Here is a 27341-nt window from a genome sequence, read left to right on the forward strand (position 1 = left end):
TTACAAATCCAGACTAAGCTGTCTACTTCATATTTATTACAATTTTTGTATTCCTTGTATACAACGCAATGCCCCAATTATTTTTTTAAACTGGTATAATGAGCTTCTACATTTATATGCTGTAGATAGCAACCTCTTCCACAGATGACTTTTTTTGCCATCCAAGCTTAACTCCTTTTTTTCAAAAAAGGGGAACCTAAAATACAAAATAAACACAAACATGCTGGCCAGATAACCTTCTTCCAAGAAACCCCACCCAGAAACTCCAGCCTTCAATAGTTGGCTTTGTGCCTAAAACACACCACCTCGTAGTTTCATTATTTAATATGCATCAAACACCCACCCAGGGTAGACTAGATAACAAACACCCAAATTATTTTTAATTCCCTTATAGTTATGCAAAGTGAATTTTCTTTTAAACCCATGATTCCAAAACTTTTTTTATTGGATATTTCTGGAATTCGAGTAAACTTTTTTACCCCAATTTCAGTGGAAAGAGCCCAGGTTTGGGAGTCAGAGGTCATGGATTCTCATCCCAGCTCTGCTGCTCACCAGCGTCGTGACGCTGGGCAAGTCACTTAACTTCTCTGTGCCTCAGTTCCCTCATCTGTAAAATGGGGATTAAAACTGTGAGCCCCACGTGGGACAACCTGATCACCTTGTATCCCCCCAGTGCTTGGAACAGTGCTTTGCTGAACAAATACCATTATTCTTCTTATTATTCCATAGTCTGTGATGGGTAGCTGTAATTCTTTTACACACCATGTGCAAAGCACTGTTCTAACCACTGGGAAGAGTTACCCGAAATAAAAGTAAAAGGAACTACAATCTAAGAAGGGGGGTTGGTGATACAAAACGAAACAGGATAAAAGCCCCCAGAGAAGCTAAAAAGACAAGAACAAAAACCCTAGGACTTAGTTTATAATGAATCTTCGCAATATTTCCAGGCTCATTATTTTTTTTTTCCCCCTAAACTTCATCCAGCGTCTGTCTTTTCCTCCCCTAATTCACCCAGAGACCCCTCATCCTTTATTCCTGCATCGGATCCCCCAGGCCAGCATCCTCGGAGAAGCTCGTTTTCTTCATCTTTCAAGGAAATGGTAGGCTTCCCTAGGAAGGCCGCCCTGCCTCCTGTCTCATGCTCCCTTTTAGGAAGTGGGGGGAAAAAAAAACACCCAAGCAACCCGCCCTAAATAAATAAAAGCAAACCAGGATTCGTGACCCCTATTGGGTTTTGACACGTGAGGCAAAGGGGCAGGGTCTAAGAGGAAGCTACAACTGTCATTTTCCCCCTTCTCTTGACAGGCTAGTCACTTGAAGCAGCGTGGCTCAGTGGAAAGAGCCCGGGTTTGGGAGTCGGAGGTCATGGGTTCGAATCTCAGCTCTGCCCCTTGTCAGCTGTGTGACTGTGGGCAAGTGACTTCTCTGGGCCTCAGTGACCTCATCTGTCAAATGGGGATTAACCGTGAGCCTCACGTGGGACAACCTGATGACCCTGCATCTCCCCCAGCGCTTTAAGAACAGTGCTCTGCCCATACTAAGCGCTTCACAAATGCCAACATTATTATTCATGAGCGGTTTGGGGAGGAGCAGCGTGGCTCAGTGGAAAGAGCACGGGCTTAGGAGTTAGAGGTCATGGGTTCGAATCCCCGCTCTGCCACTTCTCAGCTGTGTGACTGTGGGCAAGTCACTTCACTTCTCTGTGCCTCAGTTCCCTCATCTGTCAAATGGGGGTGAAGACTGTGAGCCCCCCCGTGGGACAACCTGATTCCCCTGGGTCTACCCCAGCGCTTAGGAACAGTGCTCTGCACATAGTAAGCGCTTAACAAAATACCAACATTATTATTAATCTTGGAGGGATGTTTTTATCTTTTCACGCCCAGCTCCCAATGGAAGGGGGCATTTGAAGACGTCGGAGGGGAATAAACTGGGAGGCGTGGATTGCTCCAGCTGGGAGGCGACGATAAATTGTGGGGGGAGGAGGGAGGGCCGCCGCCTCGCCGAGCGACCGCCTTATCTCCCCATTTGGGCGGGGCAGGTCCTTCAGACGGAGGGCGGGACCAGCGCGCGCCACGGGGGCTCAGCCTATCAGGGCGAGCGGAGGCGATTCAAATGAGGGGAGGGGACCAATAGGAGCTTTTGGCGCCAGCGACGGGCCGGGGCTCCGAGGGGAGGATAATGGGTGTGAGCGCGCGCGCGCGCGCGCGGGGGGGGCGCGCCTGGGGAGGGAGGGAGGGAGGGGGGGGAAAGGGGGGGGCGGTGTATGTGTGCCGAGCGGGAGCGCGGGCCGGAGGAAAGTCGCGCGCCCGGAACCGCCGCCCGATTGACTTTCCAATCCTTTCTGCACCGCCTCGCCTTCCCACGGGAACCGCGGGTAAGGGACCCTTTTTCTCTCTCTCCCGGCGGCCCCGGGGGGCGGTGGGAGAAGCCCGGGTCTCGCCCCGTGGCACCCCGTGTCGTCCCCCCCCCCACACCTTCAGTTTAAGGCACATTTGGGGGGCCGGATGTGGAGGTCGGGTGCGGGACCGTCGGGAGCGGCCGGCGTGCGGGGTGATGGTCGGGGAGGGGGGTAACCTAATCCCTCCCCGTCCCCTCCCCCGGGCCGCGGGAGCGTCTCGCCGCTTCGCCCCTCCTCCCCCCCCTCCCGCGTCCTCCCCCCATTCCGGCGAGGGGGAGGGGGACGCGTTTCCCTCGTCGTGTCGGCCCGACCCTCGTCGCTGGGGGGTGGGGGCGGCGGCGGTGGGCGCCGTCCTCCCCCGCAAGGGGAATTTAATCCCGACTATTAAATAAATGCGCCGCTCTTTGAATGCAATTCCCGGGGGGGGGGCCCTGGGGCGGGGCGGCGACGGCGCCCCCTTGTGGCGGGGCGGGGCGGCGACGGCGCCCCCTTGTGGCGGGACGGCGACGGCGCCCCCTTTGTGGTGGGACGGCGACGGCGCCCCCTTGTGGCGGGGCGGGACGGCGACAGCGCCCCCTTGTGGCGGGGCAGCGTCCTCGCCCCAGCCTCGTGGAGAGGGGGGCGCTCGCTCGCTCGCTCGCCCAGAAACGGTTATCGCCGCCGCCGTTCTGCCCCTCCCCGCTGCCAAATCCACCCGGGGACTTTGAAATTTACCCACCCTTTCCCTCCCCTGCCGGTTGGGCTCCCTAGGATGGACTCGAAGGAGACAGGATTGTGTGTCTCTCTCTGTCGCCGGATTGTACATTCCAAGCGCTCAGTGCAGTGCTCTGCACATACTGAGCGCGCAATAAATACTAGTGAATGAGTGATGGATTTTTATTCTCTCCCCGCCGCCGGGAGGCCGGGGGAAATTGGCGAAGGTTGGGGCCACCGGGGATAACCTTTCCCCCTCGTCTAATAATAATAACAGTGTTTGCCAGACACTGTACTGAGCACTGGGGTGGATACAGATACCATGGTGGTGGGGTTATTGTTCTGACACCATAATTATTATACAAGCAAATCAGGTTGGATACAGTCCCGGTCCCTTGCAGTCGTAAACCCTCACTTTGCACAAAAGGGAACTGAGGCACAGAGACGTGGGGCGACTTACCCAAGGTCACACAGGAGCCAAGGGGCGGAGCCAGGATTAGAACCCATGACCTTTTGACTCCCAGGCCCGGGCTCTATCCACTAGGCCATGCAGTTTCCCTCATCTCCTTTCCTTCCCAATAATCATGATGTTATTTGTTAAGCGCCTCTTTCCCTCATCTCCCTTCCTTCCCAGTAGTAATGATGGTATTTGTTGAGTGCTTCCTATGTGTCAAGCATTGTTCTAAGCGCTGGGGGATGTACAAGGTGATCAGGTTGTCCCACGTGGGGCCCACAGTCTTCACCCCCGTTTTACAGAAGAGGGAACTGAGGCACAGCGAAGTGAAGTAATTTGGCCAAAGTCAACATCTGATAAGTGGCAGAGCCGGGATTAGAAACGTTTATTTATTGCGCGTTTACTAGGCGCTGAGCACTGTATTAACCGCTTGGGAGAGTACAATACGACGAAATTAGCAGATCCTTTCCCTGCTCTCAACGAGCTAAGACCCTGTCCAGTTTTTGCCTCCCCAAATTGAGAGTTAAAGGCAGAGAGCCAGGAGGGAGGTGGAGCCCTGCTAAATGGGTTTTTAATTCCATGCTTTTCTGTAGCTCGTATTTAACTGACCCAGCCGCGGGAGGCTTCCCTTGGATGCCCGTGTTGGATTGCAGAAAACAAGACTCTTTCGGGCTGTCTTTAATAATTTAGTCCGTGCTCGTAAACGAAAGAGGTAGTTAGAACCAGGCGGCCTCTTTTAGTTTTGAACTCCATTTCGTCACCCGCCGTCTTTGTTTTGAACTTTCATAATTACATTTGCAGAAGTGTGAAGGCTTTTTTTTTTTCATGTTACAACTCCATCGACAGTGTTGTTCGAGATGGGCGGATACCACGTTTTTCTCAGTTTTATTGCTTTTTTTCGAGATAACTATTTCCATTTTAGTAAACGTTCTGGAAAATCTTTAGTGTAAACAATAAGGCTTGTGATTAAGATTTCGGTTTTAAGTAATTTTGATTCTGGGAATTTGGCACCTCAAGATTTGGCACCTCAATATTTCGGAGCGTTTTTCTTACATTTGACTGGAATTTCAAGTTAACCATTTCAAGACTTTTCCTAGTCATCAGATTTTACCCAGTTGTTGCCCGCCTCCTTTTAAACTCGTCTTGACCTGGCTATGTTCTTTTAACGGTTCAGAAATGACTAGATTTTTGCATTAGTCAGTGATGGTTTTATCCTTTTATGGATATGGCGGTTAAGTATTTTGTCAAATAAAATTGATATTTCAGTAAATTTTAGTTTTGCAGACATACAGGACTGTCTGTTCGTTGCCAACTTTTTAGGACACCAAAATTAAATGATACAAATACAGTAGGAAGGATGTGTAGAGAGTGGGGCATTGCAGCCCATGAGCTAGTTTCCTGAATTAGAAGACAAAAATCACTGCCCCTTTCAAACTTTTTTCACTCAGAAGCACATTCGGGAAATACATACTTTTTTGTGAAATGGGTAATAAGAAAAGTACTGGACAAGGATAGCTTTAACTAAAAGACTAAAGTAGGGTATAGAAACTTGCTGTGCCTGTTTATTTCTTTGGAAAGGGGGCATGTCGAATGGATCAAAAAAAGGGAAACTTTTCAGGAAGCACTTTGAGCTCCTCAAAATAAGATGTTAACTGTGCATAAATTCACGATTTAAAAATAAACTAAAATTTCCACTCATGTGTCTGTTGCAAAAACGCCAAGTAGTTTTGAGTTAAGGTTAGGTAGTGAGGATAAAATTGCGTAACCTCTGAACTTAATCCAAAACTGCTAGGAGGTGTAGTTTTACCATTTGGAAATGTTGTTTTTATGTACACTTTTGTATGTCTCTCTAAAACGTTTTCAAACAGTCTTTAAGGAATTTGATAATCTTGCACACCTTTTCCCAGCGATTGTTTCAGCAACAGAATGAGGAATGAGGGAGATGAATGACTGGATAAATGGGGCCAGGAGGAGGTGGGCCTATATGGGCCATGTTTTGGGATGGGATGGGTTGAATGGGGACTGAGAAATCGTAATGGTCCAGGTGGGACAGATTGGAGCCAAGATGATGTTGCGACAGTGGAAAATAAGGATAAGGTAAATAGTAGGACTCTCCCTTAGAGGTCAGAATATCAAGGAAGCAAAAAAAAAAAATGTTCCTGATTCTCCAGTAGGGTTGGAAATTGGACTCAGGTATTCCCTTGCAGCCTTAGGTGGTGGACTAAAAAATAACCTCAAGCTCATTAGACAACCAGGAGACGTTTGTCATATTGTCAGTATTGGAGGAGGTATCCTGATTCTCTTGATTTCCAGTCGGAAAGCAGGATTAAGTAGCACTCCACCTACCTAGAGGATACCTGGATCCCATATAGCCCTGGGAAAGTGGGGAGAGTGAATTGTCGGATATGAAGAGAGTGTGTGTTCTAGGCCAGAGGCGGGATCTCAGCGAGAGGTCAGTGGTGAGATAGATGAGATCGAGGTATAACGCCTAGGTTGGCATTAGAGGAGCGAGGTGTGCGGGCTGGGTTGTAGTAGGAGAGCAGCAAGGTAAGGTAGGTGGAATCACGGTGAATTGAGTGCTTTAGAGCCTGTGGTAAGGAGTTTCAGTTTGATCTGGAGGCTTAAATGCAATTGATTGGGTACGTCTTCCTGAATTTTGCAATCTTTTACAACTTAATACACAGAGATATTTTCTTATCATTTAAAAGAACCATTCAAGTTTGGAGAAGGAAGCGAAACAAGAGAATAGAAGATAAAAATGTGCCAGCTCCATGTGTTGGTATTGTTGAAGCAAGTTGGGTTGATGGTTGTTCCCTTACAGGTGCTACATCCATTTGTTCTTGGGGAATAGGACAATTATTCTTCCTGACCTTTTTCCATCACTAAAGCCAGAGCTGAAGTATTTCAGAGCAAATAGGCTAAAACTCATGAAATGGTCACAATATTTTAGCATTTCTTTCTTTTTATCGTTGTCCGTATCCTACCGCCTGTCTACTTCCATTGAGTTCTGTTTTTCTCTTCCTTTCTCTGGTCCTCTCCATATTTTACAGACTCACTTTTCAATGCCGAGGGCTCCTTTTTCCTTGTCCTTCTCTTGACATTTTCCATGTGACTCTCTTTTTCCCTTCTCTCCCTTTTGGGTGTTCTTTTCACCCTGTACTTTATTGCTCCTGTCCGTTCAAGACTGTTCATAGAAAATATCTCTATGTATTAAGTTGTGAAAGATTCCAAAGTTCAGGAAGATGTACCTAGTCAATTGTATTTAAGCCTCCAGATCAAACAGAAACTCCTTACCATGGGCTCTAAAGCACTTAATTCACCTTGACTCCAGTACCTTACCTTGCTGCTCTCCTACTCATGCCCACCTTTGGAGTAAACTAGTACTTCGTGTCATCCCTGCAGTCCCAGGATTTTGCTGTCTTCCTCCTAAAGATCTTTTGCTGGTCTCATTTGGCTCCTACAGTGCTTTGTATCTGCATAATTTCCTGCCCGCTTTCAGGTAGCTTTGGGCTAGTCTTTGGTAATCAACCCAGATTACTCAGTTGAATTTCTCCTGGCTGAATTTGCTGGCTTTCAAAAATGTCAGCATCTGATACAGCTGCCAATGAGGATAATTGTTTATTTGCTGTAGTGACAACATACAATGGGACTTGTAGCTGCTTGTAGCTACCCCGGGCTCTTTGGGCTTAGTACAGTGCCGTGCTGTCCCCTAAAAAATAAAATTAGTGTTGAATGAAAACCCTGCAGTTAAGTCGATGGTCTTTAAATGCCGAAGTTTTTATTGAGCCTGTCATTGGGCAGGGATTGTCTCTATCTGTTGCCGAATTGTACATTCCAAGCACTCAGTACAGTGCTTAACAGGTATCAAAAAAGAGTAAATCAGGAATCCTGCTTTCTATGTCCAGTTGTAAACGGGGGATTAGGAACTGTGTCATCAGTCTCCCAGGCCCATGCTCTTTCCACTAGGCCACGCTGCTCCCCAAACTTACCTAAAGTGATTGCCAACCTATGACACTTGGGCCACCTCAGCCTCTCAGCCATGTCAGTTTCCCTTCTGTCTGCCTAATTATTTGACAGTGTGACAGAGCCTCATTGGTGTTAGTGGTTTTTTTTAATATGGTATTTAAGTACTTACTATGTGCCAGGCACTGTACTGCGTATTGGGGTAGATACAACATAATCAGGATGGACACAGTCCCTGTCCCATGCAGGGTTCACAGCCTTCACCTTCATTTGACAGATGTGGCAACCAAGGCACAGAGACGCTAAGTGACTTGCTCAAGGTCACACAGCGGGTGTGTGGCAGAGTTGGGATTAGAACCCAGGTCCTCTAACTCCCGTGCTCTTTCCACTAAGCTACGCTGCTTCTCTTCTTCTATAGTGTTGTTTCTCCTGGATCACTGTATTGTTGCTAGCCGTGACTTCCTCTCCCCAAAGGAACTTAGGTCGGGGGGTGGGGGGGGGGCGGTGGAAGTCTGAGAAGGAGGGGTAGGTGGGAACAAGTTGAGAAAAGAATGGGGGAAATGATGACATCCTTGGAACAGGCTGCTGTAATGCATTTTGCATTACTACCCTCAGTATTATGTCATAACTGTTCATTTGCACTTTGTAAATTTCTGGTGATTGTTGAACATTACTTCGGAATGCATTACTCCCCTAAAAAATAAAATTAGTGTTGAATGAAAACCCTGCAGTTAAGTCGATGGTCTTTAAATGCAGCAGTTTTTATTGAGCCCGTCATTGGGCAGGGATTGTCTCTATCTGTTGCCGAATTGTACATTCCAAGCGCTTAGTATAGTGCTCTGCACATAATAAGCGCTCAATAAATGCTATTGAAAGAATGAATGAATATTGTTTAAGGTGTTTCACTGTTTTTCTCTAGTCTACTAATTAAGGCTCTTTGACAGATGCACACTGTTTATAACTTTTGGCTCCATTCACTCTAATCCTCCAAAGGTTGGGAAGGTAGCCAAGTGTTTTCATGTATTTTGGGTGCGAGAGAAGGTGGAGAAGAAAACCTACCTAATCAGCTGGCCTCCCTTCCCCCCCTTGACTACCTGCGGAAGTTGAATGGGCCTCCAGGGATTAAGTGAAAATTAATTAAAACACTGATCCTCTCCCACAGGGGGAATCATAGTCTGAAGAGATGGTACATAGAGAAAAGTCAGTAATTGGAACGAATCAGAACAAATAAAGGTAACATTTGCTGTGTTGAAAGTATCAATAGCAAAAATAACTGTTCATTACTGTCTGTATGGGACAGCCTTTGAGCACCTCAACACTCTAGGCAAACCATTGTGAGTTTAGGGGCAGCGACTGTAATGATCTTCCTAATGTTCCAACAGTTCTGGCTGGCTGAGAGGGAGAGGAGCAGTGGAGCACTTCCTGGCAGTGGTGATTGGGTTGAAAAAAGGCCTTTCTGGTTTTCAGCTGGACCCAGGATGGGGCGATACATGGTACCAGCCCCTAACCCTTAGGTGGTGCTCCACTGAGCTCCTAAGCCTCTGAAGTGAGGAAGCAGGGCTCTGAACACTTTCTTTGCTAATTCTCATATCTGGTGGATAATCATTGTTTAAAATTTTGAACCCAAATACCCCAAACACTTGGGCTCATCTTTGAGGTATGCTAAATCTTGTTTGCATTTATTTGTAAGGGATAAGTGTGAGGTGATGCCTCATAGAGGCCTCTCCTCAGGGAGACGGGCAGACACGATTTGCATACATTAAGATCAAGTTGAAAAATATATAGTATTGCTAAAAAGTACGTCAAAAAATAAATGTGGCATGCATGAATGTAATGGGGGAAGGGATGACTAACCAGGAGGGAAGACTGTAGGGATTTGTTGGAGAACGTAAGGCGTACACCCTGTTCTGTAATGTGGGTGTTGTGAACTTTGCAGAATCCTGAGTTAAAGACAGCTTTTGTTATGGTACCCATTATGTGTGCACAACTGTTTCTTTTAACACTGTCAGCTTGTCTCTAGATAGGCCGGTGTTGTTAGAAGAATGTTCCTTAATTCTGCCTTTGTGTTCTAGTCAAAACACATAATGAAATTATGCATTGAGTTCGAATCCCAGCTCTGCCACTTGTCAGCTGTGTGACTGTGGGCAAGTCACTTAACTTCTCTGTGCCTCAGTTCCCTCATCTGTAAAATGGGGATTAAGACTGTGAGCCCCACGTGGGACAACCTGATTCCCCTGTGTTTACCCCAGCGCTTAGAACAATGCTCTGCACATAGTAAGCGCTTAACAAATACCAACATTATTATTATTATTATTATTATTATTATTATGGCAGAACTGATTGTGCAATAGAAAAAGCTGGAGGTAATCGTACAGGGATTTAAAACCATAAACTGAGATTTACACCAGAAAACCCCAAACTTGATCTTTAATCGATAAGTGGTATTTATTGAGCGCTTACTATATGCAGAACACTGTACTAAGTGCTTGAGCACCGCTTTAATTCCCATTTCCCTGGCCTACCTTTCCCACCAGTTTAACTGTGGGATATGGACTTCTTACCTAGGTGGAGCAGAGCCAGATGAAGCACCTCCTCACTCCCCTAGCACCAAGAGAGAGCGATCTTTTCCTACCCCTTCCAAGAGAACTTAGGGAGCTTGGCTCCTTCCATGAGCTCCCCTTCTGCATCACTGCTCCACTTGGTTTTGTACCATTTAAGCACTTGACCATTCACTCCACCCTCAACCCCTCAGTACTTAGGTACATAGCTGTAATTCATTTTAATGCCTATCTTCCCGGTAAGCTCATTAAGGGCAAGGAACAGGCCAACCAACCCTATTGTAATGTACTCTCCCAAGCACTGCACATACTAAGCACTCAATAAATGTCCTCTAGACTGTAAACTCATTGTGGGCAGGGAATGTGTGTGTTTATTGTGGAACTGGACTCTTCCAAGTGCTCAATACAATGCTCTGCACACAGTAAGTGCTCAATAAATATGATTGAATGAATAAGTGAATGAATGATGGTGCACAAAGGTCACAAGCCACCCCCTTTCCTTCTTGGGAAATGTAATTTCTCTTTTCCTTCTCTGCAGTTCCCTTGCCAATCGTCAACAGGACCGTTGGATGTTTTGAACACCCGCGGTTCTTAACAAAGACTGACCATAATGCAGCACAGTCTGAATGGTCTTAGCTTCTTCTAATTGTTATACATTTAATGGGGAATATTAGCTACAAGCTGCTGAAAGGTAAAGAACAGAGTCTTTGTTTATACATGCATGTATTTGCTCTAAATTTAACTCTTAAAATTTTCAGATTCATTTTGGAAATGCCAAGCCGGAAGTTTGCTGACGGTGAGGTCGTAAGGGGTCGATGGCCTGGGAGTTCCCTGTACTATGAAGTGGAAGTACTTAGCCATGATAGCAGTTCTCAGCTTTACACTGTCAAATACAAAGATGGAACTGAACTCGAATTAAAAGAAAGTGATATGAAGGCAAGTAGCATTTCTTTCTATACAAATTATCTGTTTATTTGATTGAGCGATCAAAGCATTAATATGTCCATGTTCTAGGACTGAACACGACTGTTTCGATGTGAAGTACTATCGTGTGTTCCACATTTGATCATATCCTTGAGACCTCACTGACTGAAAAATACAAAGTCAATAGTAGAGGGTTTGAACCTTATTGCTTATAAATAGGGAATGAAATGTTCAGGTTTTACTTGATTTTTACCCTGATTTCTATTCTCCGATTCAGTTTTTTATTAAGGGCTAAATTAGAAAAATCCCTGGTATCTATGCCACTGGCAGTGAAGATCTCTGAGCATCTGCTCTGATCTGTTTGCTTCCATGGCTTGCTTCTTCTCCTTCCTCCACCTTGTTGCGTGGGCCTCCGTCTCCTTGCTGTCACTCTTCCCCTCCCACCTCCAAGGTCGAGCCCATAGGAGCAGGACCTGTAGTGTTGGGAAAGCAAAAAGAGGAAGATGAGATTACTGTGGCAGCAGTGTGGAGCCTTCCACTGTTTGTACCACTCTCTTCTGCTTCTCCCCCTACCTCTCCTAACTGTGGGAGAATCGTCATTGTCAAAGTCCCTGGCAGCATCCTATCCTTTTTAACATCAAAGCCCAATTCTGTGCTGGTGGAAAATACGCAACCCAATATCCACTGTATTACACCTTTTAAGCAGAAACATCCATACCCTACGTATAAGTTAATACTTTTGGTTGTTTTGTTTTGTCAAACAAGGAGTGTACATATTCAACGCATTCCAGCTTAGTCAGAAAATGCAACTCCAGGGTCGAGTTTACAGCAGTATGTTAACAGCCTCTCCGAAAATGGTATATCCAGCCTTTGCCTAACAGCGGTTTTCGGTGTCAACTTTTTAGGAACTAGGAAACTGTTCCGTCCTTCGTAAAAGAAAACTTCATAGTCACTTTTAGGGGTTAAAATAAAGGTTCAATCTAGCGTAGTAAAAGTATGCTTTTACTACTGTTATGTCAAGGCAGTAATTTATTGAGATCAGAAGCACAAATGTGTCTCAAAGATACAATTTTAAAATATAGGTTATAGTATGAGTATGATTTCATTTTTAAGGGGAATTGTTTAAAATGCTTTTCAAGGTCTGTCTAGTGGGTTTGACTCTAATTTTTAGTGAAAAGATACTTGTTAGGTTATATGAAGTGATTTGGTCTAATTCCTATTAAATTTGGCTTCTGGGTCATATGATCGCTATCATTGCTGACCAAAGGTTATGTGAACAGAATCACAAATTTAAGGAGGTTCTCCCTCCAAACAGAATTGAGAATCAAGTAAGCATATCATATTTGACAGGTCTCTTTCAGAGAATCAGGTTCCTTTCATAAGTAGTTAGCATATTTAAATTTAGTGGGCTTCCAAAACATTTAAGCTTGTTTAATTAGAATGATTTTTTACAGATTTACAATACGTGCTCCTTGTAAACCCACAAAGAATGGTATGCTGGTACGCCTAAAAGAAGCGCACTTCACATAATTTTCTAATTTACATTTATCTAAACACATATGAATTTTTGCAATTATCGTATCATTTTCTAATTCTCTTTCGCCTCTCTTTCCAATTTTAGACTCTGACATCATTCAGGCAAAGGAAAAGTGCCTCTTCCTCAAGTTCTCCCTCCAGGCGCCGTGGTAGCCGATCTCGATCTCGGTCTCGGTCTCGTTCCCCTGGTCGTCCACCAAAAAGTACACGTCGTTCTGCTTCTCAAAATACAGAGATTAAAAGCAAAAAGAGAGAAATTTTGGAAATCAACTTGACTCCATTGGTACTGGGACTTTATTTATTATTGAGGCCTTCTTAGGTCTGATCCTGTACTGTTAATATTGTATTATTAATTGTGTAATTTGACTTTCAAGAGGCTATATCAGAATTGAAACTGGCATAAATAACCTTCTACTCTTTCCAGACCACACATATACCTAGCCATATTTACAGAGTGTAAAAATGTGTGTGTTCCTTTTTAATTAATTAAATATGGAAAGTGGAACAGGTTTTTAGAAAAAATATTGTTACGTGTTCTGGTTTTACTAGGCCTTAGGTTCACCCATGGGACTAAAAAGATATAAGTAACTTTTCGTCGGACTCCTGCTAGTATCAGTTGTGCTGCCATTTTTTCTGCCAAAGATTAGCAGATTCCGCCTAGAACTTTGGTAAATTTTTCTTTGCTTCAGTTTGGGTGACACTAATGTAGTGTACTGAACTTCCAAGTAATATTTGACAGTTTTCATAATGGTTAACATGGACACTGGAAATTTCTCTGCTCCTCAAATCAAAATTTCTGCCAAGATTTGATTTTACCGATCATTGTTTTTAAAACGGGAAACCTAAATAATCATGTTTATCAATAGTAATCAGTGCTTACTGAGTGCAAAGTGCTGTATTGAGTGTTTGGGAGAGTACAAAATGGTGTTCAAGTGAGTGGTCAGGTGAAGGAGCGTGGCCTCGAAGTCGGAGTATAAGGGCCTGGGAGCCAGAGGATTTGGGTTCTAGACCCAGCTCTGTCACTTCACTTCTGTGTGACCTTGCGCAAGTCACTTAACTTCTCTATGCCTCATCTTCCTCCCCTGTAAAATAGGTTTTAGTACCTGTTCTTCTGAGGTATCCCTTGTCTGCCAGTTGCCTGCTAAGTGAGACCTTGGGCAAATCACTTCCCTTGTCTGAGCCTAATTCCTCATTTGAAAAATGGGCATTCCAATGCCTGTTCTCCCTCCTACTTAGTCTGAGCCCCATGTTCGGTAGGGACTCTATCTGACCTGATTAATTTGTATAATAATGTTGGTATTTGTTAAGCGCTTACTATGTGCAGAGCACTGTTCTAAGCCCTGGGGTAGATACAGGGTAATCAGGTTGTCCCACTTGAGGGCTCACAGTTAATCCCCATTATACAGATGAGGTAGTTGAGGCACAGAGAAGTGACTTGCCCACAGTCACACAGCTGACAAGTGGCAGAGTAGGGATTCATACCCATGACCTCTGACTCCCAAGCTCGGGCTCTTTCCACTGAGCCACGCTGTTTGTATCTGTTTCAGTGCTTAGAATGGTGCTTGACACACAGTACTTAACAAATAACACATTAACTACCATGTGGAGTAGGAACTGTGTTTGACCTGATTATCCTATTTCTCCTCCAGTTCTTAGTAGTACGTGCTTAACAAATACCATAATTATTATCATCATTATTATGATATATTGAGAGATATTTATGATGATGTCATCAATGAAAACTTCTTTGATATGTATAGGCCAAAATGCTTCAGAATTAAAGTTGATTCTCTGCCTTAAAAGAGATTTCCAAAAATTTATTCTTTTTTGTGAATTTTCTAGTTTTTATAGAGATTATTTGATAACTGGTAATTGATTTTTTTATATTTTAACAAAGCAATTAAAATATTTTAAAATTCTCCAATTTAGAAATTAAGTGGAAATAATATCAGCAGATATAATGGAGAGCCAGAAAGTTTGGAAAGGAATGCTATATCTCACAAAGTCATTCAGGTAAGAAATCATTTAATTTATGTTTTCATAGGAAATTGCTAAAGCAATCTACTCTCCAAATTCCCCTACTCCCCCAAAATTCAAATTACAATAGTTTATTAGGTAATGGCCACAAAATGACTTTCTATAGGTGAGAAGACTTCAAAATAAGTTTGAGGAAAATTTTGACACAATTTTTTTTTTTTACTTTATTAGGAGAAAAATTATTTGTCACATGAAAGCAGTTATATACCTACTCAATATAGCCTTCGTCCGAGAAAAGAAGAAGTCAAATTGCAAGAAACTGATTTGAACGAAGAGACAATTATTGGAAAAGAAACAAAATCAATAAGAACTCATGAAACAGCACCAACACAGAAGAAGGAACTAGAGTTTGGAGGAAGCATTGGTATTTATTATAGCAGCATATTATCATTGTTACTGACCTAAAATTCGAAGGGTCGCTGAATCCTTTAGTGGCAGCATGTCAAAGGAGATCTCGCCTATTGTCTTGTCCCAATATTGCTGTGGATTCTCTCTTCACTTGCATACTACTGTATTTACTCATATCTTCTCATTGAAGTTTCCTTGAGGTCAAGGATTCTGTGCATAGATGGAAAAAATAATAAAAGAACCATTAAGGCCAGATCTCATTCCTTATACAAAAATATGAAATACATGCATAACAACTCATTTGTTTCCAGAAATGCTGGCAGAAATATTTGAGTGGGCTTTCCTTTCCTTTGTTGGAGAAACAGATTCTGAATTTCTTTTGCTTTCTTCCTTTGAAGTCGTTTGTGTTGAGTTTTTGCTTGATGTGGAGAGTTTAGGGAAGCCAGTGGAAGGTTTTGAAGAGCACATTTACATTGAGAAGACAAGCATTTGCCATCTTTTTTTAGTTTGCATTAATAACACTAGCACGAACCTCCTTCTTTTCCATTTGAAAACATGAAGGTGGAGTTTTTGAGCCCTGTAAAAAGTGGAATGACTGAGCTTCAGATGATCTGTTTTTTGACCTACAAGATTCCACAAAAACTATTGTTGTGAAGAAGTATGTTATTAAAAAGTAACAAAATATTTGGAAGGCAGTGATGGTATGTGGGAGGCATATAGCTAATGTGAGACTCCCTTCTGAATTCAATGAAGTATTTGGAAAATAATTCAGTTCATTGAATATTATATATTTTTATTTTTAAAAAGGAAGGTAATCATAAAACCTACAATTTATCAACTAAAAAGATTTATAGAACACTGCACTCTAATATAACTAAAATTAGTGAATCATCAAAGAAATGAGCTCTTCAATTTTATGGTAATTTGAACAACCACCTTTTTGGTTAGTCTCAGGGAAAGTCAAAAATGTTGACCTGAATCATTTTATGTCAGGTTTAAACTGCTTTTGTTTTGTTTTTTAACATTCAAAGATAAATTATACTAGACAAGTCTTAAGTGGGAATATGTGATATTTTAAGTATTTTTGTGACTTTTAACAAAACCGATATTCTAATGAGAAGCTGAAGATTCCTAGTATAAGTTTTTTATTGTCTAAATCCATTTTCTTCAAATCTAATCCTTGGAATTTATTGTTTATTTACAGGAGCTTTTTTCATCATGATTGGACTGCCTGTGGTTCTTTTTCTGTTGTTGTTGTTTTGTAAACAGAAAGATCCCAGTCTTGTGAATTTTCCTCCAGCTTTGCCAGCCTTGACTAGCTTATGGGAGACTAGAGTATCTGGGATCTATCTTCTCTGGTTTTTTCTTCAAGCTCTGTTCTACTTATTACCAATTGGAAAGGTAAATTTGTATTAGCAAGGTGGGGTGCTTAGAGAATATTGGATTTTTTAAATTTCCTCTTTGTTCATTTGTGAGCAGGGAACATAACTACCAATTCTGCTAAGTTATACTCTCCCAAGCACTTAGAACAGTGCTGTGCACACTAAGTGCTCAATAAAAAGAATTTTGATTAGGTTAAAGCTGTTATCTAGAAGTAGTTGCCGAATCTTATATGGTTTTTGTTAGCAGTCCCAGGGTAGGACCCAGAGCCACAAATTGAAAAAACCATATGTGAAAACACATGAATCTACAAAGATGAGCATATCCACAAATTAACTAAAACATAAGAGGATAGAGAGTGACACTGCTAGGGAGTGAGACCTAGGGTCCTTTACAGCAGGTTAGCTGAGATTTTAGGGGGACAAAAAAAGTACAGAAACGGTGAGGGAGTTGGAAAACTTCCTGTAACCATTTTTTTGCTGCCATAGTTGGAAATAGATCAGTGGGCTGGCCAGGACTGGCATGACCCATTGTAATGTGGCTTAGGTTCCCACTAGGAAGGGAGAAGGGTTTTCAAAGCCTCACAGAATTCCATGGCTGTATCATGGGTTCCAGATATTTGATGTTTCAGATATCAAAAGCATGGTACTGCAAAAAAAAAGTTTTGAGAATTATTTTCTGCTTTCAGTGATGGAAATGTCTAAATAATCATACTTTATTCAAATGGTTGCTTTGATCACAAGATCCTGTATGCTGAATTTCATGAAGAAACATTTAGTATTTTAATTTTCCTCTATGAAAATCTTCAGGCAATTTATCCCTTTACTTTTTACATTTCCAAGGAACTATTTGGCAAGTGGTTATATAAAATTTAAACTTTTTAAGCTGCCATTTGTCATCTAGGGATCTAGTTATCTATCTGATAAGCATGGGAGGAGACTTGCAGTGAAAGGGAGAAATATCCGTTGCTCATTCAGTTACCTGAAAGTGACATCTAACTTTAGTTAAGAGATTGCTGTTTATATTTGTTTTAAACCACAGTTCTCTTTATCTGAAGGTGGTGGAAGGAACACCTCTTTTAAGTGGAAGAAGACTGAAGTACCGAATAAATGGTAAGTTTTTTCTATATGTATCGTAGATGTGTTGATTTCATGTAGTTATTGTAACTTAGGATATGGTACTACCAGTTGCGTTTAGGTTTTCTTTTAGGTTTTTTTTTTTTGGTATGAGTTTTTTTTGCATAGGTATATGAATTTCCTGGATAGTACACTATTTTCATGAAAAAAGTTGAGTTAATTGAAAGAGTGCCAATCGCCATAGGAAATGATAGTGCATTAATGTTTCTCCAAGATCCAAAAATAATTGACCTAAACAGTTGAGGAGAGTGGTGGGTGGGTGTTGGGCTGTGTCCCACCATCCCAAGACCTAGCAGGAGAATTGGTGGAGCAGTGGGACTCGAGCCATCCCTTGGGGGTGCAGGATGTAGTTGGAACCTTGCTCTTTCAGGGAGGGGATCTAGTCCATCCAACTAGTAGCAAATCAGGAATCACTGGGCTGCATAGGAAACACCCTTTTTAAGATTCTCCCTTCTGGGTATTCTTGGAGCAATGTCTCTGAGGTTGGGCAGAAGTAGGGATTGGGAAGCAGGGCCCAGCCTCTCCTGGAGAGTTTCTTTCTGAGAAAGGAAGGGGCCAGGAGGCTGGCTGTCTTCTCCAGTTCCTCTCTCCCCCACAGCCCAGCCAAGAGGCACTGAAGACAGTGAAAGGCCTTTAAGTGCTACCTTATGCAAACCAGAGGGCTTTTGTGATTTGAATAGATTAATGAAAATATGAAAATTATTTCTCTCATCTGACCACCCTGCCTAAGATTTACCTGTATAAGTAGATGAGGGGTAGGTTCTGTTGACAAGTCTGGGTGCATGGTAGGATTTCCCCTTACCCCAGGGTTGGATAGAGAATAGCTTAGTTGTAAATTCCATCAATCTTAAGGGAGCATGCACATCAGTTTAAGAATTTGCTCACAAGGACCTTTTTTAGTAGCATGTATTTTTTCCTCTCATTTATCTTCCCTTTTATTTGGCCAGATAGAAGCATTGCCATAAAATACAGAAAGGTCTGTTAATTACATGTTCCACGTTTTTAAAAGCCATTGCATAGGGATGCCACCTGAACAGCAGTAACTCCTGGCACTTGGCTGCTGGTCAGGGTGGAGGGGGATGGTGCAGCAGGAGTGACTGAGCTCCAGGCCCATTTCCCTCTTCTCCTCCCTCTTCCTTCCCCTGGCAACTTTCTAAGAATGGATATTTAGATCTGATAGCACAATATTTGTAGTCTTTTACAAACTTCTAAGATAGGTCCCTGTCTGGTTTAAAAAAACCACAACAAACCACCATGGGTGAGAGCTAAGAATGGCTTAGAGAGATTATGATCTTTTCAGAGCCTAAATATTAAACACAAAGCACTTTAAAAGCATCAAAGTTGTAATGAGAGCAAAACTTTTCTTCATTTGATGTTTTTCTAATTTTTTCAAATAGGGTTCTATGCTCTTCTCCTGACGACTGCAATCCTAGGAGGGTCTCTTTACTGGGAAGTCGAGATCAGTTACTTGTATGATCACTTTCTTCAGTTTGCTGTTTCAGCAACAGCGTTTTCAGTGGTCTTGAGCATCTATCTTTATGTCCGGTCCTTGAAAGCTAGCAAGGATGAGCTCTCGCTTGGGAAATCAGGTAAGCATGTTCAAAATGGCTGCCCTCAAGCCTATTTGGTAATACATTAGGTAGAACCAAAATGGTGTATTACATAGTATTTGCAGTCACTGGGAAAATAAATTTCATTTTTTATTGAAGAGGAAGGAGTCTGGCAGTTATTAGGGCAGGGAGCTAACCCCCTATACAGTTATTGCTTTGTTTTGGTTTGAATGACACTCAGGAGCGGTGGACATAATCTTTCAGGCACTCAAAATTTTTATCTAAATACATCACAAGTTAAACCCTAACTATTCCCAACAATTTGAGTAACATATTCAACTTTTACAAATTGAATGGCAACAACGAAAGAAACAGAGACTGGTAGTTACAAATTTGTCTCCCAGAAGCACTGTTTTAAAGAGATAGGGTAATGTAGATAAAGGCTACTAATCAAATTTGACCCATCTGAAGATCTGAAACATGTCCTTATCCCAAATAGCTCCCAAACTCTGCATCTCTGTGAGGCTTTTAGGTGGATTTCATTTGGTTTCAAGGTTTTGGTGTTGACAGGTGAATTTTAGCAATTGAGGTTTATTTACTTGAGCTGTTTTTAATAAAACTTTTTTAATAATAATGTTGGTATTTTTTAAGTGCTTACTATGTGCCGAGCATGTTCTAAGCGCTGGGGTAGACATAGGGGAATCAGGTTGTCCCACGTGGGGCTCACAGTCTTAATCCCCATTTTACAGATGAGGGAACTGAGGCACAGAGAAGTTAAGTGACTTGCCCACAGTCACATAGCCGACAAGTGGCAGAGCTGGGATTCGAACTCATGAGCCCTGACTCCAAAGCCCATGCTCTTTCCAGTGAGCCACGTTTTTGTGTGTCCCAATCAAAATTTCATTTTACAGTCCCACTTCAAATGATCAGAAAAACTTTTAAAAAAAAACCACAATTACAAAACACTGAAAATTAAATCCTCATGCTGAATGAATCGTAGAAAATATTATTGGAAAAGTATTTTTCTTTTCAGGAAATGTTATTTATGATTTCTTCATTGGCCGTGAATTGAATCCTCGCATAGGAACTTTTGATCTTAAGTATTTCTGTGAGCTGCGTCCTGGATTGATTGGTTGGGTGAGTGAGTGTTTCTCTGCATTTTGATTGAGAGATTCTGTTGAAGTTAAAAAAAAAAAACACCTAGAATCAATTTCAAATGAGCAGTGAACATTTTATTTCTAAGGCTTTCAGTTACAGTGCCTCACTCAACCTTTAATAAATGATTGGTGTTTGCCTTATTAGTGAAAATCATTTGGTTTTCTTTTTCTCTAGAAAGTGATTTTCATATAATATTACGCTTTTCTAACAGTAAAACATCATGATATACATTAAATGTCTCTCCTTTCACCCACTTTAGGTTGTAATTAATTTAGTGATGCTTTTGGCGGAGATGAAAATACAGAATCGGGATTCCCCATCTTTAGCAATGATATTGATTAACTGTTTCCAACTGCTCTATGTGATGGATGCTCTCTGGAACGAAGTAAGTAGTCTTAATCTGAAAAACACATTTAAAAACTCTGGGTAGAAATATTATTCCTATCTAACCCTTCTCTGGTGTCTTATTCCTAACTAGCAGAGACCCATGAAGCAATCACCTAATTGGAAAGTAGGCTGCCTCTAAGTTAGTCTTCTGTCTTCTATGACTTTTCTCTTGCAGCCTCACTCCAGTTTTTTCATCCACCGGCTGCTTTTCTGATACTAGAAAAACTGTTATTGGTTCAGCCCAGTATTCTGGGGGGATTGTGTCTACTAGCTCTATTGTATTAGTACTTCGTACAGTGCTTCGGCACAAAGTACTTAAACCCCTGGCAATGCCAGGAGAAACCTTATAATGTCCATGTTCATCCTACAAGCCCCCACTCTTCCCATCTTCATTGCCCTACTAAAGTCACATCTTCAGGAAGATTTACCTGGTCTAATCTATCTCCCTTTCTCCCTTCCGTCTGTGCCACGTCAACACTCGAATCCATCCCCCCAAGCACTTACACTCTATTGCTTCCCCTGTTTCGGTAATTTATTTCAATATCCGTCTTTCCCGTTAGACTGTAAACTCCTTGAAGACAAGGTTCAGGTTTTATTCTTGTTCCCTTCTAAGTGGTTAGTACAGTGTACACACTACATACTCAGGTAATACCATTGAATGATTTTTAACAGACACTTAACACTCACTTTCACTGTCTCTTGAAGAGACTGGCTCCACTGCTGACATCCTCCTTTGCTTCTTATTGCAGTTGGCTCCAGCAGTTGAGCCTTGTCCTGTCACGTCACCTATTTCATGAATAAGAATGACTAAGTCTTGTGTTTCAATTCCATTTTCTCCATTCTCTCTTTGAAGGAGTCTATATTGACAACCATGGACATTGTCCACGATGGCTTTGGCTTCATGTTGGCATTCGGGGATTTGGCATGGGTCCCCTTTGCCTACAGTTTACAGGCCTTTTATTTAGTCAATCATCCTAATGATATTTCGTGGCCCATTGCCTCTGCAGTCATTGCTCTGAAAAGTAAGTCATGATTTCACTTTTTCCTTTTTAACTGGTAATGTTGGGCTTACAGCAGTTGTGTATTGTCCAGTATCAATGTAGCACCTGTCATTGTAAATATAGCTGTTCTGGGCTGTAGAACATTTTTGCGTTCCTCAATTAAGCTCTCTTTCCCTGACTCCTCTTCCCTTCTGCATTGTCTAAGCACTTGGATCAATGCCCTTTGGGCACTGTGAATTCGCCCTACCTTCAACACACTCCTGTATGTATCTGTAATTTCTTAATTTATATCACCCCCTCTAGATTGTAAGATCCTTGTGAGCAGGGAACATGTCTAACAACTCTGTTGTGTGGAACTCTCCCAGTAGTATTTTATTAAGCATTTACTTGTGCAGAGCACTGTACAGAGCACTGGGAAAGTGTGTTCAACTGGGAATAAAAAGACATGGTCCCCGTTGCTCACCATCTCTGAGAGCTAATACTTGTTTGCTTTTGGGTAATGTCATAAGTCTGCAAACAGAGTAATAATAATTTCACTGTAAGGCTAAGCTAAACGTTAGGTTGGTTTTTTGTTCTTTGGCTCAACCAACTTCTTACTTGCTTGCCTTTTGCTCATTTTGATGTTGACTGGACAGGGTTTGTGTCCAACCTAATTAACATGTATGTACCCCAGTGCGTCGAACAGTGTTTGACACCTCGTAAGTGCTTAACAAATACCATTTTAAAAAAATTGAAAAAGAGGGCCTTGTACTGGGCTTGAGAAGCTCCAGGGTGGGGCTCATGTTGAAACTATTGACTGAAAGGGGACTTGGACTATATCGGGATTTTCCATCCCTGTCATTAGATTTTAATAATTAATGATAAACACATACAGTTATCCTAGAATTGCCCCACTCATCAAGGATATTGAAAATAAACTGTATACTTCAGTCATAAATTATAAGGAAAGTGAATGTTATTTAATTGTAAATTCTTCAGTTGAATTTTTTTTCCCCTTCTTAAGATCCATTTCCCTGAGTGAGCCCAGCACTTCTTAAGAAATGAACATGAATAGTTTTATATATCTATTTATAAACACATACACAAATATGTAAATATTTCTGTATTTGTGCTCTTATGGTCTTCCCTCAGCCTGTAAAGGCAGGGATCTTATATTGTCTTCTGGCTTTTATATTTTCTTATAATTTCCGATCATTCTTCTAAAGGTTAACTGGTAGTCATAGGTCAAATTTTGGTAATTTTTATGGAGGGAATTTAAGGTTTGGCCTGTAGTTTTCAGTAATGACAGCCCTTTTTTTTTAGTTTGCGGATATATAATTTTTCGGTGTGCCAACTCTCAGAAAAATGCATTTCGAAGGAACCCGGCTGATCCTAAACTAGCACGTAAGTATTTTGTATTTTTAGAGATCAAATAGCTAAGGATACAGAGCAATTCATTTTTGGACTATTTTAATGAATTTTACTTTATACAGACCTGAAAACTATTCCTACTTCCACTGGAAAGAATCTCCTCGTCTCTGGCTGGTGGGGCTTTGTTCGTCATCCGAACTACCTCGGTGATTTAATCATGGCCCTGGCCTGGTCCCTACCCTGTGGTAAGATACGAAAATTATCAGTTAAGAGTTCCCTGCCTCTCATTAGCTCCGCTGACTGTACACTGAAGCTTGTTGTGAATGGGTTATGTGTGTTATATTGTACCCTCCTGAGCACTTAGTACAGTATTCTGCACACCCTAAGTGCTCAGTAAATTAGGATTGACTGCGAGGGTAGCAGTAGAGGGTAAAAAGACAGGCACTCTAAAGCCACATGTAGGGGCATTTGAGAGCCCCTTCTTCTGACCTCTTGACAAGTCACTCAACCTCTCTGTGCCTCAGTGCCATCATCTGTAAAATGATGATTTGATACCTATTTTCCCTTCCTCAAACCGTTAGCCTCCATGTGGGACGGTAACTGACAGTGTCTGTATTTACTCTAATGCTTAGTACAGAGCTTGCAACGTAATCATAATTGTGGAATTTAAGTGGTAAGCCCTGGGACAGACACAAAATAATCAGGTCAAACACAGTCTCTGTCTCCCATAGAGGCTCTATTTAAGGGAGAGGTGGTGAGCACTTAAATGCCACTATTGGAAGAAGAGTCTGCAATCGCCTGTAAAAGAGAAAATACCTTTACAGAACATTTGGGAGGGATGTATTGTAGTATATACAGAACCATCAGAAAACACCAAAAAGACATAAAATCCTAGGACTTAGTTGATTAGCTAAAAAAATTACATGTGCAGAAACAGTTCAGGGGGCAATTAGGACAAAATAATTTATCCATCGTGTGAAAGTTTAATCAGGAAAAGGTGAAGAAAAACCCAAGCGTACATGAAATTGAATAAAAATTGTATCTTAGGCTAAACTTTTTTGTATTTCTGGGACCTTAACGGCAGACCTTAACCTTCCATATTTGGCATGGGAGGAGGGAGGACTACATCTATTTTGATATATTTTTTGGAGAATCACAAAAACAGAAAATGCACCTATGTTATCTCAGTTGAATGGGAGGATGGGGAGTCTGAGTCAGATGCTCTGACTTCTTCCACCTTCTGCTGGGCTGAAAGGGGATGAGGGGAAACAACAGCTTTCACTCCTACTCTTGTCCTTTCCTTTCTTCTGTGTATGTGTGTGGTTTTTGTGTTGTTTTTTTAAATGGTACTTCTTAGGAGCTTACTGTGTGCCATTCAGTGTACTAAGAGCTGGGGGTAGATATGAGTATCAGGTTGGACACCGTCCCTGACTCATCTGGGGCTTACAGGCAAAAACAGGCACTGAGTCCCCATTTTACAGATGAGGTAACCGAGGCACAGAGAAGTTGTGACTTGCTTAAGGTTGCATAGCAGAGGTGGCAGAACCAGGATTAGAACCCAGATCTGGGCTCTTTCCACTAGGCCTCGATTGCTTCCCCAGTTCATGGCTTCCTTATGAGAATACATTCAACTAGAGCAGACAAACAGTCACTTTGATCGCTCAATTGCATTGTATTCTCCCATAAGCTCAGTAGCAGTGCTCTGCACACAGTAAGCACTCAAATACCACTGTTTGAGCTGTCTGTCAGGGGCTTTTAAACTTTCATAATATGAGTAAGTTTTTTGTGTTGTTGCTTGCTTGAAGCACACTGTTAACACTGGATAATGTATATGTTTACAGGTTTTAATCACATCTTACCTTACTTCTACGTGATTTATTTCACCATCTTGCTTATCCACCGAGAAGCTCGTGACGAAAACCACTGTAAGAAGAAATACGGATTGGCGTGGGAAAAGTACTGCCAGTGTGTTCCGTACCGCATATTCCCATACATTTACTAATTCCACCTTGTTTCAAAATTAAAAAAAAAAAATTACTCCTGCAGTTTTAGCTTTCTTACAAAAACATACCTCTTAACATTACACTGGGTCTATAAGGACACATAAATAAAAAACAAAGATGTACAAGAGCACTAGTGCTAAATACCTACATTAATAGGGCTGCCTGATAAAGTTAGGCTTGTTCAATATTGCATTTTAATAGCTCACAATAGTGAACTTTTATTAAAACTATTTTTCTGGGGGTTAAAATGTTCCATTATAGGGACACTCGGACTTCTAACTTTTCAACCGATACTATGATTCCTGCTAATCTGCTGGGTTCTCGTCTTTTTTTTCTTGGTATTAAACATGTAAAAATTGAGCACTGTAGCTGAATGTTTCATTGCATCAAGGGAAGTGAAAATTGATATTCATTTCACTTCACCTCATTCAGTATTTGAAAAGAAACTAATTTTGTGTCCAGTAGTGTATAGGAAGAGGGGGAGTTGGAGGGAATAATTTAGTAGCACTGTAGAGGACAGAGATCATTTGTTGGTTTCTTCCAAACTACTTTTTAATGTAAATAAGTGGCTAACTTTGTGTATTATACTGTGACTTCAAGACTTTGCTGTACAGTGTTTGAATGTGATACAAATTATTTAGGACCAGGGAAAGCTTTTTAACGAACATTTTCAGTTTTTTAATTGTACCTTTTTTTGTAGACCTTGCTTGTAAAGTAATGTATTGATGTGAAATTAAACCTTTTGAAACAATTTGAGGTCATCTAAATATTGTAGTGAAATACTAGAAAATTTTGGAACTTTTCTTAAATCCAAAGTTTGTGAATTTGGCTTTGCTACCTCAATTGTAGGTTCTCAATTGCCTTTTATACTGTTGCAGATAGGAGAAGTAGTTTGAAAATATATTTTTGGAGTTACATCACTATTTAAATTTTTTACATGAACCTGTGGTTGAAAATTCTTGCCACTTCTAATATATTTTGTATAGGTTTGACTTTAAAACAATTTATTGCTATTCACTTATGTAGTTTATACTGTATTCAATATCTAGGAATCTCACTCCATTGCAGTGATAGAGTTCTGACTAAAACAAAAACTGGGTTTTCCTTTTGGACACTCATCTACAAAGAAGTCAGGGGAATACGCCAACATATTTCATGACTGATTTAAAAGGTAGTGGTGGTTGTTCAAATAGAGTGGTCTGTAGAGCCCCTCTGCCCTGAGAGGAATTGGAGGAGGACTTGTGGAAAAAAAAATCCCAATGTTTTATATGCACAGGGCAACATATTTCTGAAATCTAATGTGAAGGTTGAGTTTGAGACAATTACACATTTTGTGTATGAGCCATGTAGGAGTGCCATGTGTATGAATCTACACTGTGCATTTTAAACGTATGTAGCCTAGCTTGTTTTAATGTGATGAAACTATTTTCTTCTAGTTGCAGCCTTCTACACAGAAGGTGTCCCTTCAGGACATTTATTTAGGTGATCTCAGTACAAAGACATTTTTCTTGCAGTTCTAAAAATGATATTTCGTACTACATCTTTTAAGGGATTTTTGCATTTCCTTGCTGAACCAACTTCCTACATCTAGAAACTTCTGGGTAACTGCAATGTGTTTTTTTCCATTTTTTGGTATGTAGAAGTTTTATGTGTTTAAGTTGAAATAAAGTTTAAAGTAAGAATGTGTAAATTTGATCATTTTTTCTATTTGCATACTGTCTTAACTCTCCAAAAAAGCACAGACTGTGGAGTCTGTATCTTACCGTAACTCCTATGGCGGTTGGTTGTTCCGTAGAGAAGGGACGCTGGGATGTAGGTTGAAATTCCAACCTCTGGGTCTCTCAGCAGGTGTGCTATGGAAAGAATCTAGCCCATTGCAGACACTTTTCACGTACCTGTTCAAACACTTCTTCTACAGTTGCTAATGAGCAGGTACCCAATAGGGATAAGCTGTGTTATTGGGGCTGCTTTTGAGACTTGTACTTAGGAAGAACTGTAATTACTCCTCCAAAAATAAATCTCAATACATAACAGATGAAGGCATGGGCTTTTAGACAACCAAGTTCTTGGGCAAGGGTGGAGATGAAAAATCCAGAAGCTTTCAAAACCCTCACCTCCCAAAGTCAGCTCAGGGCCATCATTCCTCGCCTCCCTTCTGACAGTTTTGATACTTGGTTTTACCTTAAAGGTTTGAACTACCAGAATGTCCCAATTAGCCTCTGCCATCTTAGACTAAGAATGAGTATTCCTTTGGAGCACTCTTCCTTTTTAGCAAATGCTGATGTGCAGCCTGGGGCTCCAACTGAGACTTTCTTCTAAAGGATCTGACCCCCCCCAAGCATGAGACTTGGGGTTGACAACTCCAAAACCAGTCACTTAATAACAACACAAAATGCCTTCACTCACCTCTGGAACGAAGTACTCACGAGGGGTTTTGTGAACGAAGGAAACAGCGGTGCTGTTAG

General features: G+C 41.6%; 1 protein-coding gene across 2 annotated transcripts; it reads left to right on the forward strand.

Moving 5' to 3' along the window:
- Window positions 1-2242: 2242 nt before the first annotated feature.
- LBR (lamin B receptor) lies at window positions 2243-26566 on the forward strand. 2 transcript variants are annotated; one of them, XM_007672393.3, is made up of 15 exons: window positions 2265-2374; window positions 8671-8741; window positions 10825-11002; window positions 12612-12809; window positions 14456-14539; window positions 14735-14927; window positions 16116-16312; window positions 17349-17403; window positions 18825-19016; window positions 20011-20114; window positions 20395-20520; window positions 21376-21544; window positions 22826-22906; window positions 22996-23118; window positions 24715-26566. In XM_007672393.3, exons 3-15 carry the CDS (start codon window positions 10838-10840, stop codon window positions 24873-24875), a joined length of 1848 nt encoding a protein of 615 aa, XP_007670583.1. In that variant the 5' UTR covers window positions 2265-2374; window positions 8671-8741; window positions 10825-10837; the 3' UTR covers window positions 24876-26566. The 2 variants fall into 2 exon arrangements, with proteins under 2 accessions (XP_001514233.2, XP_007670583.1); XM_001514183.5 differs by lacking the exon at window positions 8671-8741 and having other exon boundaries at window positions 2243-2374.
- The last annotated feature ends 775 nt before the right edge of the window (window positions 26567-27341 follow it).

This window comes from Ornithorhynchus anatinus, chromosome 19 (genome assembly GCF_004115215.2).
Source record: "Ornithorhynchus anatinus isolate Pmale09 chromosome 19, mOrnAna1.pri.v4, whole genome shotgun sequence".
NCBI classification, from domain to species: Eukaryota; Metazoa; Chordata; class Mammalia; order Monotremata; family Ornithorhynchidae; genus Ornithorhynchus; species Ornithorhynchus anatinus.

Bases quoted from the DNA above. Each gene is read 5' to 3' on its own strand.
- LBR (XM_001514183.5), top strand. From the start codon at position 10,838: ATGCCAAGCCGGAAGTTTGCTGACGGTGAGGTCGTAAGGGGTCGATGG. The intron at 16,313-17,348 runs GTAAATTTGTAT...CTTTATCTGAAG, and splicing joins ACTTATTACCAATTGGAAAG to GTGGTGGAAGGAACACCTCT. The intron at 22,907-22,995 runs GTAAGTATTTTG...TACTTTATACAG, and splicing joins GGCTGATCCTAAACTAGCAC to ACCTGAAAACTATTCCTACT.